Source organism: Carassius carassius, chromosome 15, assembly GCF_963082965.1.
Source record: "Carassius carassius chromosome 15, fCarCar2.1, whole genome shotgun sequence".
Lineage (NCBI taxonomy): Eukaryota > Metazoa > Chordata > Actinopteri > Cypriniformes > Cyprinidae > Carassius > Carassius carassius.
In genome coordinates, this window is record NC_081769.1 from 25,608,239 (window position 1) to 25,625,143 (window position 16,905).

General features: G+C 36.6%; 1 protein-coding gene across 6 annotated transcripts in view; it reads left to right on the plus strand.

The window, feature by feature from the left end:
• Nucleotides 1-16,905, plus strand: part of LOC132158685 (MAP7 domain-containing protein 1-like) — a 41,060-nt gene that overhangs the window by 9,039 nt on the left and 15,116 nt on the right. For 3 of the 6 annotated variants that reach the window (XM_059568208.1, XM_059568209.1, XM_059568212.1), the window contains exons 2-4: nt 7,153-7,362; nt 12,543-12,611; nt 13,467-13,487. In XM_059568208.1, the coding sequence (XP_059424191.1) occupies nt 7,153-7,362; nt 12,543-12,611; nt 13,467-13,487 (300 nt within the window). Of the gene's footprint in view, nt 1-6,111; nt 6,259-7,152; nt 7,363-12,542; nt 12,612-13,466; nt 13,488-16,905 lie in introns of those variants that run through there. The other 3 variants (XM_059568210.1, XM_059568213.1, XM_059568211.1) reach the window with 2 other exon arrangements.

Sequence of the window (16,905 nt, forward strand, 5' to 3'; positions counted from 1 at the left end):
AATGAAATACTGACATTTTCTCTTTCAGTGCTGCTCAAAAATGTCGCCTATCTAGGCAGCTTACTAGGTTTTGAAACAGCCGACTCTTGCTGAAGCAGCTCATTCTCTCAACTCCGTAGCCACTTCACTGACCTTTTTAAATGCACAGAAACATTTTTGCAATATTCTAAACAGTTTTCATACGCATTAATAATATTGTATTTAATTCCAAAGGAAAGGATTCACCAGGAAGGTTTTTTTTTTTTTTTTTTGTGGTTGAGGGAACACGTGGGAAAAGTCCCCTGTTCAACACTGTATCACTGAAAGAAATCTCAGCTCACGAACTTTTACACTGTCGACAAACAAATGCACAGCGTTTTTTATACATAGTTTTTACGCGTCTCATCACGCCAGAGCTGTCAAACATGTGTAGCGATACAATGTTGTTTCTTAAAAACAAAAGCGAACAGCGTAACAACTTACTAGCCACAGAGCTAACTTCTGAAAAAGTACTTGAAGACTGAAAATAGAATGAATCCCCCCAAGAGCAGTTATTAGACACACAACCGATAATACTGTTTTTTAGTTTGCTTGTTATGCCATTAAAAACAAACCGTCCATATAATTTAAAATGTTGCAGAATACTGGAGGAGAATGAGCTTAGTGGGGTTTGACAGAGACGTGACAGTATGCGGAAATTTGTGCGCGATAACAAATTCAACTCTTCACGCGATCTTGTATATCATGAGCGCGTGCTATAAAACGCACTGTAAATAACCAACAAATATATCACTCCGCTGGCGGCACTAACTTCAGCTGCAGACACTGTACTGGGAACAACACCGCCGTTTCGAGGCCGGTTTACACCGCCTTTCTCCACAGAGCTGCTTCGGATGATATTACACTTTATTGCATGTTGTGCACACACCAGGGATGGAAATTAACTTTTTTGTCCACTGGCCCTGTGAAACAGTATGCTATTTTTATTTACCCAGGCCGATAGGTGAAGTGAGTTTACCCGGCACAACACAAAATCACCCGCATTTGGCTGGTGGCAGGTGCTAATTTCCATTCCTGCAGCCTAATATATATATATACATTGACCAACAGAAATAAATTAAAATATTTAATATGTGCCAGACAGCCAATATACTACCAATGTATGCATTCCATGTCTGCTTAAATTTTTTTAGAAGAAAAATGGGACATGATAATGCAGGTGTGGATTGTAAAGTCATGATGAAGCACAGTGTAAAAATGTCAGTAAGTCATAAAGGTGATGTAAGTCAGATATACGCACAAAATATACATTTGACCTCAGATCTTAATGCGGTCGAACTAGTAGAAATTGCTAATGGAGATGTCAAGCTTTTATGATGACCCCGACTTAACCTCAGATCCACATTTGATTGTTGATATATTTTGTTTCAGCCATCAAATCAGGCTGCTTACATTAGCTAGATACAGATGCTAGCAGTACGTAAAATTAGCAATCGATTCAAACCATATGATCATTTTGTTGGCCAAACCAAAATAGTCTCCACATGTGGAAGTTGAATATTGACTACTTAAATGATTTGATCGAATTTCTAAATGTTTGTCTAAGGCCTCGTGTTTTTTTTAATTCCCTGTGTGATTGTTTAGCTCTCAGTTTGCAGATCTTGCTCTTGGCTCTGGTTTTCCCCTGCTCATAGTGTGAGTGTGTTCACAGTACAAGTAAGTGCTTTAGTGCTGAGGTTGGTGTGTATGTGGATCCCATAATTTGACTTCTGCTGATGGTCGTTGGGTTGTTGGGTGGAGTTGGAAATCCAAACAACAGTTTAGCAGAATCTCCAGACTGTCTTGAATTGATGGTTTAAAGGACCAGGACACACCAAGTCTCCTTCAAAAAATTAAAAAGCCGATGGTGTTGTCACCTTATGTCGGCAGCGTTGGACCAGAAAGCTGCACTCGAACACACTGCACAGACTACAGCCGACAGCAGACTAACACGTGCGTTTTGCACATGCGTGAGATGAATTAACTGTCTATATCATAAGCTATCAAAAATAGCCTTCACTCGTCATTCAAAAATAGAAACCGAAACATAGATATACAAGATAAATGCAGATACACAAAATGTGAACAAAGCAGCGCTTGTTTATTGTTTTGAATATCAGTAACGTTGATAGCTTTAAACATTTCGCGTATTAAAATAATTGGGGAAGATCACGTAACATTTAAACAGCCTTCTGTCTGTACCGCCTTCATTTATGTGCTTGTTTTCATCACTTTTGCTTTAATTCTCGGGCACTGACTCATTTGCTAAACTGAACATCCAATCAGAGCCCTCACTCGCGCCGACGACAGCGGTTCAACAACGACGAGCGGAACACACCAAACAAACTAGCCCGACTGTTGCTCGCCGTCGGCACGATGTTGGCCAACGGCCGACCATCGGCTTTGTCCCGACCTTAAAGTTAATTGGTTGAACATTTTTCAGATTTCTTTTTTCTATCAAAATCATACTGGTTCTCATGGTTGTAGGGACCTTTTTTTTTATTGAAAGGCATTAATACTTTTATTCAGCAAAAATGCATTAAAATAAGGTATGTTAATTTTGTGCTGAAACTTGTTGCTCTCATATGAGAAAAGTCTTTGAATGCTTAACAAACTGCACTAGTCAATAAGGATGACAGCTTGCATCATGACAGAGCAGGAAGTTATGAATGGCATCCATCGCTGCATGTCAGCTGTGAACTTCATCCGTGTGAAGCATTGCCATATATGGCCTTGTCACTTCCTCTGAAGATCACCCTTCAGAGGAAAACATGCAGGGGTATTGTGGTTACAGACCCAAGGGATGTTCTGTTGAGTTCAAACCACACGCACGCAGTCATCCTATCTCATTGTGTCTGTGGTTGTGAAGAGGGATACTGCTATTTAGCAAAGAAGGTTGTCTCTGAATGGTAAATAATATCATTCCACAACAGAATTGAGTTGTTTACTGTTGTCAAGCGACGTCACATCTTGTCACATTGATATAGAATTGAATTGGTGTTTAGTTCAACAGATGTGCACATATCGGCTATTTTGCAGTGGCTTCAATCTGAATCACACTCAGAACTGTTTTGTATTATTAGTTTTACTACTAAGAGTTTTGTTTTTAACTCGAATGTTACATCATTTTTTTCACTGATGCCAGACTTTGATTATCTTTTGCGCTTTTTCTTTAGATTTGCATCCTTTAAAAAAAAATAAAAATAAAATAAAATAAAATAAAATAAAATAAATATTATATATATATATATATATATATATAATATATGAAATGAGAAATGCTCTTGTGACTTGTCTAATGTATTTGAATGACTAGATTGTCCAAAAGCAGACATTTCCACATGGTTATTTATTATATAAACTACTTGTATCATAATTTATTCTGTTGCAGTAATATAAAGTTTCTTAAACAGTGACATTTAGCATTTCTGTTATGTTACAGGGAATTTATATATAAATACACATTATATATGCATGTATATATGAGTGTGCATGTATGTAATAAGTATAAATATATAAAATATTTATTTAATTAATTTGTTTTTAGAATATACACATGCACGTAATCTCACACACACATATAGTTCACACAGTCATACAGTGCACTTGTTGGCACCTCACCATTACAGTTCACAGTTTCTCCCTCTGTCTTTTTGGCTTTATCCCAGCAGCTGGAGTTTACTCTGGGCTTCCAGTGAGTCTGCTCCTCTCCCTCACACTTCCCCCAGAAGAGGCGCCCTGCCTGCTTACATCATCCATCCGGGGTGAGGAGCGAGGGGCTGGGGGTGTGTGTGTGTGTGTGTGTGGGGGGGGGGGGGGGGGATATGAGGTAATTCATCTGGCCTCTAATGAGATGCAGATCCATTCTCAGTTGGCCTCCCAGTTCTTCTGTTCTCCCCCAACCCCCCACTCACCTCTTCCGATCTCTGATTTAATGGTCGCTACTTGCTTCCACTTCCGGCTCCCTGTTTGTCTCATTTCCATATTTGAAAAAGAGCATTGCTCATGCTCTATACCCTTCAGGATCAGTGCACCCTTTTTGGTGAGACTGCTCTGCGCTCTTCATTCAACCGGTTTTCTGTGGTTTTAGGGCAAAGTAATGGCATGTTTTCTTTGAAAAAGAGCAACAGAGGTGCTTAAAGGAGAAAGTTTTAACACAGTTTTTTTTCATTTTTAAAGATAAACACTGTTTTGTATTGTATTGTACTGTATTGTCAAATAGAAGAGTTTTGACTTGTATCATCCTGGACCACAAGTCGCTGTGGTATATTTTGTAGCAATAGCCAAAAATACATTGTATGGGTCAAAATTATTGATTTTTATTTTATGCCCAAAATCATGAGGATATTAAGTAAAGATCATGTTCCTTGAAGATATATTTTTTGCACCCTCAGATTCCAGATTTTTAAATAGTTGTATCTCGGCCAAATATTGTCCTATCCTAACAAACCATACATCAATGGAAAGCTTATTTCTCGAGCTAATGATTAGTAATTATGAATCATTTATTAAATCATTGCACTATTTTACATATTAATTTATTATAGTTAAACTGTTGTCTTTATTATCTAGTGTATGTTTGAAGAAATCTGTCATTCAAACGGTTTCTAATGTTCAATTCAACAACAAAATGTAGTAAAGAAAAATATATTAAAAAAGTTGCTATAAAAACTGCCTCATGCAATATAAACGTATTTATTCAGCTCCGATGTATTTTATTAAATCAATGTGATTTAACTGATTTATTATTAAATACACTTAAACTCTATGTTGGTGACTGGATGCATTGCTTCTAATATTTCTTTCTTGGTATGTGTCAGTTGCTTGCTTGATTGACATCATTGTGCACTGCTTTAGTATCAGTCTATTTTCAGATATGATAATAATGAGTACCAAGCAAATGCATAATGCAACAGAAATCAGCAGTCACATTACAGAATTTTACCTAATGGCTGTGCTTTTAGTTACTACTAATTTAAAACTCAACATTTTATGCATGCAACCCAGTTCTTTTCTCCTGCTTAATGTCTTTATTATCATTTCATGTCTGGTGGTAATGGTATTTTTAGCTCACCATGAATAATGCAATGCATGGCAGCATTTACATGGTTTGTCCCTGGAAAGAGAGGAAGAGGGATTTAGGGTGGATAGGAACGAGTAAATCTCGCTTTAAGCACAACGGAGAGCTAAAGCAAAGCCTGAGCTGAAAAGTCTCCAAATATTAGTCACTGTAAAACTCCCAAAGCATCATTCATTCATTGCCATACCGTCCAATCTCATTCTCCCAGGGACAAAACAGTCCACCGCTGATGTTTTTTCTTTTTTTCAGAAAAACTCTTCCGCCTCACAGCAGCTGAATAGACATGTTGAGGTGGAGAAAACACAGCCTCTTAGTAAATACAGGATGTTTTCACATTTACTAGACAAGCTGATTTCTACTCCTTCTTGGGTGTAGTATGTCTAGAGCAAAATGATATGTTGGAAATCTATGGTATATTTGTGATGTCTATATTTTATATAACAAGTTTGAGCTTTAAGTTTTCTAAAGACATTAGATGTCGCTCTGATTTTAACCTCAGTACTTAGTTGGTAAGTTTACATATTTTCTGTGAATAAAGTCAATTGTATTGATTCAGATCTTTGATTCAATGATTCAGTTGTTTTGTTTACTTCCTGAAAGTTGCTTGAGTATTCGTCATAAATGTTTTAGTCATAAACAACAGTTTATGCATTTGCTACGTTTTGTTATATTGGTGCATAATAAAAATGATGTGATTGGTCCTTGTTCGTTTGCCTTAATATATATATAATTTTTTTTTTTTTTTTTTTTTTTTTTTACAGCACTTTAGTTTTTGCTTAAATTATTGAAAATCTAATTGGCACCAATAATAATAATTATATATATATATATATATATATATATATATATATATATATATATATATATATATATATATATATATATATATATATATATATATATATAATATCATCAAAAAGGTTGAAAAATATTGCATAACATCAAATCGGACTCTAACCCAGGTGACTCTTATCAGTGAAAAACATGTGATCTGTTGAACCTCCTCCTTGTGTGTGTGTGTGTGTGTGTGTGTGTGTGTGTATGGATTGTCTCGACATGACATCATGGCGTTAAGATCTCAGAAATCCAGAACTCATTTTCTTGCTCATTTTCCTGGATGAAATTTTTTTTTTATAGCTTTAGTCTGTTAAAACGTCCAGGTAAGCGACATGCTTATCAGTAGGCATGGGAATCTTTAGCGCTTCACATTTCGCTTTAGTTGGATTTTGACCAGGAAGTCATGAGCTATTGTGGCTTAAGACGACTTAAATTATGTGTTAAGATTCAGAATAAATATGATTCTACATATTTGACCTACCATTAAAAATCTTATATGTATTGCTTAATGCAGATTTTCACAAGAATGATCAGCTTTGAGAGATTAAATTATGTCCCATGATTGTGATTAATATATTGTGATTATTTAAATATAATTAAAGATGCAGAAAGTTGGTTGCACCTTTTTTTGGTAAATATGTGCCACTGGAAATCCGTTTTTACAGTGCATAGCTCTTAATGTTAGTTATTTATTTTAGGGCATAAAAATGAAACTTTTGGCATTTGCGTGGTCATCTAATGTCTATGAGTTGGCTGCCGTTGGAATGTTTTCCACTTGCAGAAAGTAAATGGTTTAGTCTAGAGTGTCTGATCAACAGTAAAGAAGACTGTGTTTCTACTTAATCTATGTTCTTGAGGGAAGTGGAAGGTGGCAAGGTCACCATTATTTTCTTGTGTCTACAGAGCAATCCTTCAATCTACCAAAAATCAATTGAATGGACGGCAGTTGAGGTTCATATTGAGCTGCCTAGGGCATGACTTTAACTCATTTAATCTTTGCTGTACCGAAACATTCTGTCATGGATCTTGTGTGCTAATCGAAAACAAATCGATCTGGATTTAATCTCTGCGGAATGTAACTGTGAATGACTCTTCTGTGTAATCACACATCTAGAAGACACATACACTCGGGTGTTTGCTGTAGCTTTGGAATGAAGTTTGACTGGTCTTCATCTCTCGTTTGACGTTTGTCACTTTTTTTTCGTCTTCTATCTTAGATCCCTCAGCTGTTCCAGAGACCAATCCCAGAGATCCCAGCTCAGAGGAAGTCAAAACCCCTTCAAAAACAGAATCAGGCCTTGAAGCTAGCACGCCCACAAAGATGGACTCTGCAAAGAAATCAACTACCCCGAAACAGCCGGACATCATTCCAAAGTCCCCTGCAACACCCACTCCGAGATCGAGTGGTAGCCCTCAACACAAGAAAGGTGGGTACTGTTGGGCGATATGGTCATTTTTAAATCGTCATATCGTCAGCCCGTGAGATCGACGAAACACAATATTATCATGCATGGGTGGAGCACAAGAGAGACTCTTGGTTCTTGTCATAGCATAACTGTTTGGTGTATTAAACCGCGTCAGAGAGAGAGCCTATGGAATCACCAATAATCAAAAAAATATACTTTCAAACATACTGATAAACTAACGTTAAAAATAAAAAATACTGTATTTAAAATCGTTCCTATAAAGTCGGACGAAACTGTCATATCGCGCGTCCTGTGACAAATTTGCCACATCTACGCACTGAGGTAATCAGCCTAAATGTTCTGCAAAATCAGTCAACGGTGAAAATCAATAGTAGATTTAATTTAAAGTCCAACAGTTAAACACAAATATTGGACATAAACGAAGACGTTGAATATAATGTATTCAAAACAGGTAAGTTCATATATTTGGAGTAAAGTTGAATTGAACTGATGCATCAGTCATAAAGCGCTCCGGACCACGCGCCCCATGATGAGCTCGACGCACCGACACAGAAACAAGAATAGGATTCATTCTAACATAACTGTGGGATTAAACTCAGTTAGTGAGGGCTCGTTTAAAATATTGCACATATATAGGACATTCAGATTACTTGTTAAAGTGCAATGTTATATCTGCAGACGACATCTGTTTGTGGGATGGAAACTTTGTAATGGCCAAAACTATGTATTTTGCATGCATCACATTATAGTGCGGAGTGCATGAAAATATAAACAAGGCGGCAGATTGAATTTATTATCCATAGTGGTTCTCATGTAGTCCTTCTACATCATCGCCACATAGTGAGTGTTATAAGTGATCAGTCTTTAAGAGAAGGACTACGTGAGTACCACTATGGATGATAAGTTCGCTGTTCCGCCTTGTTATTTTTTTTCTTTACTTTATTTGTAATCCAAGAAAGTGTTAATATCTCGTGTATGAGAATAGCGCGTTGCCGTGTACCAGCCATTAAATGTGTGGGACACCAACTCTTCATTTTCTATCTCTTTCATTTAATGGATTTAACAAGTTATCCAAGTCAAAGTGTTACAACTTCAGCGACTACAGGCTCTAATCCTCTGTTGCACGTTCGTGGGCGGTGTGTGTGTGTGTGTGTGTGTGTGTGTGTGTGAAATGCGGTGCTGAAGTGAAATAGCTGGGCAGTTTGATAGCCGAATTATAATAGGCCGCCTAATAAAAATAATAATAGTTATTATTATTATAATCTAAAGCATTAATAGGGGAATGAGCCTAATATCATCTTGATTATTGACAGGGAAATCTGCTTATGTTGATATCTCTGAATATAGTCGATACATGATACTATCGTCTATCGGCATAACCCTAGTGGTTACCTTGAAGACCGTTCAATATTTGTTTTTTTGAATTGATACTTTTAATTAGACATTTCTTCTTTTGGCCTCTTAATTACCCTTTACCCCAAAACCGAAGATAAAAATGAAGTTGAATCATTAGTAGCTGGACTTACATGGTTGCTAGTTGGATGAATCTGTTTTTTTATTGTCAATTAGTTGATTTATGAGATTTGGTTGATAGACCATCTTGGTCAAACTGGTTTGGGTTGGTAAAGCATCTTGAGGTGCTTAAGGTGTTTGAACACAAAACTTGTTGACCTGTTTGACCTCCATAACTTTTTCCCAACATAACATTGATAGAAATTAACCATTAAACCATTCAAAACCGTTTTCTCTTCTGTGAGAAGCATTCAGGAAGTCTCTTGAGAAAGGAGAGAGTCATTGAGGATTTACTCCTGACCAAAGTCTTGAAAGCTAACAGAGGCATTTGTTTATTGACCCACAAAGAATTTCCACAGTCATGCGTCTGTAAATGCTCCCAGAATTAAGTTATTTCGGCTGTATTACATTAATGTAGAAATGTATCCGTTCAATGAAGAAAATGTTGGTGCTAATGCTGATTTGTGGAGGCTGGCGACAGGCAGTTCCTAATCGCTTCTGATCATCAGCTGAGGTGAAGCAATGAAACCTGACTGGGCATCACATTTCACAGTGCTGTGCCAATTGGAGGGATTTAACCCTCCTCCTTGGTTCTGTCACGTTCATACTATAAAGCCTTCACTTGTATGAGTACACATAGATAAATGTTAATGGAAGAGTTATTTAGGTTTGAGAAAGGAAGTGGCTTTTCTTTGCCTACTTCATTGTTGTCTCTTTATACAAATTAGGTTGTGGCTGTAGAACATTTTGTTAACTTTGTGGGAAAAGCTGGTACAGCTGTGTTTGACTAGCTATTAATACTTTGTTACTATGCTTGGTACTATGTATGCAGTTGTAATTTAGTGTTATGTTGTTAATGAAGTTTTGATCTGGTTCCTTTTAATGACCCATTCCTACTGATTTGTACAGCATTTCTGAATCACTCAACTGTAAAGGATAACCAATGATTGATAAGTTGACATGCAGGAATCACCTTACCATAAAGTAACCTTAATGAATTAACTAAACATTTATTTTAATGCAAAAGCGAACACACTACTTGCTGGGACTTCTGGAAACAGTTTTGACTCAAACAAATTAAAATTTTTATTATCTTTTTTTTTTTTTTTTTGAATGATGTGAATTGTCTTATTTATTATTCATGCATTATTATTATTATTATTATTATTATACATTTTTCTGTTTTCTGTTAGTGCATTTTAAATTAAATTGATACTAATCTAAATGCATTTAAATACAACTATTACAAATAAAAATATAAGTTGCATATCTTAATTATTTTAACTTAGTTATTCAAATATTTCTTCATTTATTACAGGTTACATTAATAATAATAGTGATTTGTAATATTACCAGTATTATACAATTACTAGTTAATGTTTTCTTATTTTAGCTTTAATTGACAATGTATATTTTGGTAATCCTTAGTTCTGCTTTATGTCATCATTCAACCTCAGATGGTTATGTTATTAAAATGCTTTGTTCTACTGGTGGTGCACAGTTCAGCTCATCTCATAATAAAGTATATTACTGCTGTCAAGCATCCTGTAAAACTGAACACTGTGTTCCACAGAATATTGTCCTTCATTGATTCTGGGCCGCTGCTGCTTCACTCATATATTAGTTATGAGAAAGAACATAAGTTCAGACATTGACTCATACTGCTTGCTGTTTCAAAGCTGAGTCATGTCTTTTTTTTCTCACCTAGCTCTTGCAATTGACCTGTATTCTGGTTGTCTGGAAAATCCATCTTAAATTCACATAGTAAAGGTTTGGTAAAGATTCTAAAGTATATGCACAATTACAATTTACAGTACCAACCTCCCATTTATGATTAGTTTTAAATTAATAGTTTTGAAAGCTTCCAAATCCTTTTCACACCCCTTGTATTTAGTAAATTAGAGTCATGACTGCACGTTGAGATCATAATATTTAATATTATTAAGTAATTAAAGGGATACTCCACCCCAAAATGAAAATGTTGTCTTTACTCACTTGCCCCACGTCTTTCCAAACCCGTAAAAGCTTTGTTCGTCTTTGGAACGCAATTTAAGATATTTTGTATGAAAACCAGGAGGTTTGTGACTGTCCCATTGACTTCCAAGTAAATTGCACTGTCAAGGTCCAGAAAAGTATGAAAAGTCCAGAAAAGTATGAAATTTAATCTGAATTTTATGAAGCGACAAGAATACTGTTTGAATGCGAAGAAAACTAAAATAATGACTTTTCAACAATTTGTCTCCTCTGTGTCAATGAGACCATCACAAGCCTCCCGGTTTTCATCCAAAATATCTTAAATTATGTTCCAAAGACGAACAAAGCTTTTACAGGTTTGGAACGACATTGGCGTAAGTGATTAATGACAACATTTTTATTTTTGGGTGGAGTATCCCATTAAGGGGATAAATCAGTACATAAGTAATTTTTTTCTTGCTTACATTTCTAAGTATTATTGTTGTTATTATTAATTTCCATTAAAATTTTACTTGTAATTGTTGTTTGTACTTTGATTTTGATAGATTTTATGACATTTAAAATTGATAGCTCTGGTCTTTGATGCTGATTGGTCAATATCAATCAGTCTTTCGGTACCTGCAGATTATGTGTTTTAGCGCTTCAGGAGATGGGTTGGTCAGAGGTTATGCATCTCTCTGCTGCCTCAGACCCTCTGGAAATCCTTTCTGGGTCAGTCTGCTGATTTCTCTGTCTGTGCCCAGTTGACTCATCAGTGAGACTGAACATGGACTGCTCCTCAGAGTCCACAAGACTTGGCGCTCCAGCTTCCTGTGCTCTATAAATACTGGAGCACAGGTCATGGAGAGAAACACTGCTAGAGTCTTATGATCATTATTAATGAGTTGGAGTCATCAGATAAAAGTTGTACTAGACTTTGTGGGTCATGAGATGCCAACATAAAGACTTCATGGGGCCAATTCAATGGGGTGCAGTTTAAAGTGTTGAACTCTGAGTGAACTGGTTTGAATGTGTAATTAAAACAAAGCATGTTTCTTTGCTGTGTACAGCACAGCCCTGAACTGCACGTGACAATAGGAAACTATGATTTGTTTAGTCATCTTAATGTGTTGTGCAATGAATCAAATGCACAGAGATCAGAACATGTACAATGAAGCTGATGTCGGCTACATGGCAAATATTTTTGGGTGGTGCTGCTAGATAAATTATGTTCTGGCATATTTATGATGACATAGTTTTGCGCGTGATTAATATATTTGATTAAATACTGGTTAATTAAAATATAGCTATGTTTTCTAGGTTGTTGAAACATTTGAGCAAGTTCCAATAGTATTAATACAATGAAATGAATGAACTGTCTTTCAGGGCAGGTAAAGGTTCACTGTGAATGAATGTTAAATGATTGTATCTGTACTGTGAGTCTGCAGGGTTTTCTGCTGTCAGTCGGAGCGTGTGAATGTTGCCAGTCTCTGCTGCTGCCAGCTTCCATTGCTTTGTACTGCTACAGATGTGAGGGCAGCCTCTACCACACAATAACCTCTCTCATTCCCGGCACCCTGTTGTCCGACTGTTTCTATCTTTATCACTGTCCAGGAGAGCTTTAGTGGGTAGAAAGACGAACTTAGGAAGCAACAGTGTGGCAATTTCGGAATGTTTCACCAAAACTAAACATTTTATTCTGCCTCTTTTCTCAGATGGAATGAAGTTGGATGAGCGGCAGAAACAGGCGAAGGAGAGGAGGGAGGAGAGGGCCAAATATCTCGGTAAGACAACACAAGGAATACAGTGAGACAGCACCCCCTGCTGTCAGGGGTCTAGATGTGTTTGGACAAAAAACACTTCATGGCATTCATGCGTCAAACTCCTGAGGCTTGAAAGGCTTGAAAGAAATACCTGCAGGATTTCTGTGGCTTTGATAGATTTTAATTGGTTAGAGGTGTGAAATTTGTCATTGTGACATTTGACATTTCAGACTAACAAGCATATGCATGCAGCTGACATTTTTGCTATTTATTTTACCCCCCCCCCCCCCCCTCACATTTTTTAGTTTCTATTTAATACATCTCTGTTTTTTTCTTACACTAATATGCATTCATATTTTTTACATATTTATTTATTAATAATTATAAAAAATGTATAATACGATGACACTACATCAGTTTTGAAAATAGATGGCTGGATATTTATATAATAATATTTAAATATTAATGATTGTATATTAACATGTATTTACAGTATATTATGTTTGTTTTTAATATTTATATATGAATATTGTATGACAAATGCATGTCAGGAAACACTTGGCTTGGTTGCATACAAGCCCTTTTTACTGTTTTATAGGCTCCTAATTAGTAATAATATAAACCTTTCCTCTAGTTATAATAAATTATGACTATGAAATAACTTCTATATGTTTTACTGCTTCTGTGTCTTTACTAAACCAGCACTTAGAGATGTTCTCCTCTTGAGAGAATTATAAATATCTCACATGCTCCATGTTTTGTTTGTCATATCACTGTGCTTGTTATGGCTGCGGAGATTGCTGTGCTGTGCTGCGCTGCTCTGCTTTGCATGATTGACACAATGTTTTTGTCTTCTTTCTCACCTTCCCTCCCCAGAACAGCATAGCCAGACTCAAGGTAAGCCACTCCTCCGTCTCTGGTGGTGTTGGTGACTGGTGCGTTTCATCCCTTTCTCTGTCAAATGCTCATTCTCTTGTAGAGCTGCTTTCCTTTTCCATTGTGTCTCATAATCATTATTAGTGACAGATTGTTGTGTGTCTTAATTTTGAGTGAAAGCTGCCACCGTTGTCACACTCCCTTGCTGGAAAATGATGCTTAAACCAATTTATGATGAATACCATTTCTACATAACTGGGCAAAGCTGGCAGTTTCTGCTCATTAGCTGGTTCAAGCTGGTTTAGGTGGCTGATAAGATGGTTTACCCAAGACAATTGCTAGTAGATCACCCCGACTAAGCTGAATAGGACCTGGTTGAGTTTCTGTGTTTTCTACACAATGATTATGTATGGTAACACATTTTAATGTTTTAAAGATTTCATTTAGTTTATTTTAGAATATTGTAGAATTTAATCCAGTGTTAATTAGTAATGATGAATGGTTCAGAAATTGAGTTGATTCAGCAACTGCTCAGATGAATTCCGGGAGATCAATCAGTCATAAGACTGATTCAAACCTGATTCAAATATTGATTCATTAAAAAAAAAATGGCTCATTGGGGTGATTGCTCAGTGACTTGGCTCATATTGGCCACACCATATGTTTGATTTGAAGTATGACCTGTGTTTTTTCCAGCAGGGCCGGTCAGCTGTCCTTCTGATTTTACTCTAATGCTTTGCTTTCACAATTGACTCCCAGTGAATATCATGAAACAAACATGATGGGGCTTGTCAGTATCTTAATAAACGGATGGAAATGTGAAAATCAACCAATTTACACTTTGATTTTTAGGTTATTATCTCAAACATAATTAAGTTACTTTTTTTCAGTAAATCTGTCAAAACATCATGTAGGTCATAATTTATTGTTTATTTATGACAATAACATAATAAACTGCATTCATGATGCTTGGCATTGGGGCCAGTTATAGGTCATAGGTCCATCAAATTTGAACTTTTGACCGCTAAACCTCCCTTCACATGTGTATGTTTTTCAGAAAGCTTGTTTTCATAGTAGGGTTTTATAAGTTTCCCATAATTACAAACTGCAGGATCTGTTTAGACCCAGAAATAACATCTGCTGCTGTCTTGAAGTGACTGAACTGTGAATAAATCATGATTGATGTGGATATAATTATGATAAACACACATCCTGCTGCATTCCAGTCACACAAGGGTGAAGTGTGTCCTTTAGACCTAACAGTTCAGGCCATAGTCAATCGAACTCATCAATCCATCTCTTCTACCATCACCATGGACCTCCATATTAATGTTTAATATTTATGTGAGGTGCAGCAAGTGAGTCAAATGTTCAGAGTAGGACAAGTGGTGTAGTCTCTCAGACTGTGGGTCGTCTTCCAGCTCATCTATCTGCCAGCAGGGTTATGAAAGTTTGATGAAGAGCGTCACCTGGACACTCTCAGGCACTCTCACTCTCTTTTATAACTGTGGAGTTCAGAGAAAAGACTCAAAACCTCCAGCCTCAGAAGAGATGAAGGCTCCAAGTGGAGTGTCTTTTCATGTCAAGCCTTGCTTTCACTCTTTATTGCATTGTTACAGTAGATATTGCACATTAATGATTTGTTCAGCACCTTTTATACTCTAAAAGCAGGTACTATTTATTCTGAATCTACATACTTGGGCCCAACAGTTAATGTACAGCTTGATTTTGCTAGCTTTAATGTCAAAGTTGTTTTTCTTTTCTTTCTAGACAGCATCTATATGGTGTTGAGTGGAGCTAGTAACATATTAGTGTCCCTTTCATGGTTGCATTTGTGTTTGCTTGAAGTCACGCCATTGTCATTTCATTAATGTTTTAAACCCACATATCCCAAAAGGATTCTTATATACTTAAGACACAAAACAAATGTGAAACAAATGCAGATTTTGATATATTTTATTTAGTACATGACTAGGATATGAAATATGCTGTTTATTGAGACAAAAAGCTCAAAGTTTAATAAACATACTCTTGACAGCTTTTGTAAATGAATAATGTTCACTGTTTGTTCACTGTGTGAACATTTATCACAAAATATTAAGTATTACAAATAGGGAGGAAGCAATAGGATTTATTTTGGCCAATACCGATTTTAACCAACTATTGGCCGATTCCGATACCGATATTGCTCAACTGCATAAAGCAGGGCTTAATATGGCCATACTATTCCGTCTGGCAAATTATATTTAGTACAGATTTTGTTTTGGCAAGTATAATTATTTTGCCCAGAGAAAAATGTTAGATTATGCAACCTACATGCTAGTGATGCGCGGGTCGGGGTTTTTTCCAACCCGCGGGTCCCGCTTTTATGAAATTAATCGGTCTGCCCCAGCCCGCCCCGCAAAGAAAGTAAAATTTCTTGACCCGCCCCGCGCATCGGGGACATCATGGAAGTTACGTTGCTACTTAGACATTCGTATCGTAACCTTATCAATATAGGCTATAGGTAATTGCACTTTGATGGTTCGTTCGTGAACAAATCTTTTAGGTGATCGAATCGTTCTCGTTTACGCAATCCACTGACCATAGACAGTAAAAGATTAATTTCTCATTCAATGAAGTTCCTCCCACAGCAGCGCGCGAGTGCGACGCTATTAGCAGCACATGCGCAGCTCGTGAACAGCTCTGTGAACTGTTGCATCCTGTCAAAAAGAGTTACTCAAGATGTGATGGAGCATGTGACTTGTTGAATGTAGTGAACGAATACGATCTTCTCGTAGGTGAAAGAGTTGAATGAACTGATACATCTCGTTCGTGAATGAAATGAATGAGAGTATAGCCTACAGCAGTGGTTTCCAAACCTGGCCTGGAGTACCCCCAACACTGCACATTTTCTTTGTCTCCCTAATTAAACACATCTGATTCAACTCATCAGCTCATTATCACATGGGTTAATGAGCTGATGAGAGTATAGCCTACAGGGTCAGTCGGCCAAGCATAAATCTCGATCAGCAATCAGCAGATACAAAGCGCAGTTTTTGGTGCACATACGCTTGTTTTCATATTTGGAATACAGAACATAACTCCACGTTTAATCCCCGATAAAACCTTGTGCTTTGTTAATCTGAACAATTTATTTAGACTATTTATTTAATGCGATCATGCACACACTTTAATAAAGCCAAATCAGTTTTTGTCACAAGTAAATACATTCGTTGACTTATGACATAACATATAAAACCTTATTTTTTGCCAACTGCTGGTGTATTTGTGTAATCTGAAGAAATGGTCACTGAACGAACCAGTGAATTAATCATTTTGGTGAACGAACTGAAAATCAACGAATCTCTTGAAAGAATCAAAACTTCCACCACTAAATTCCATGCAACATAAATGGATTTTTAAAAATTTTGTTTTTAGTGACCCGCCCAAACCAGCC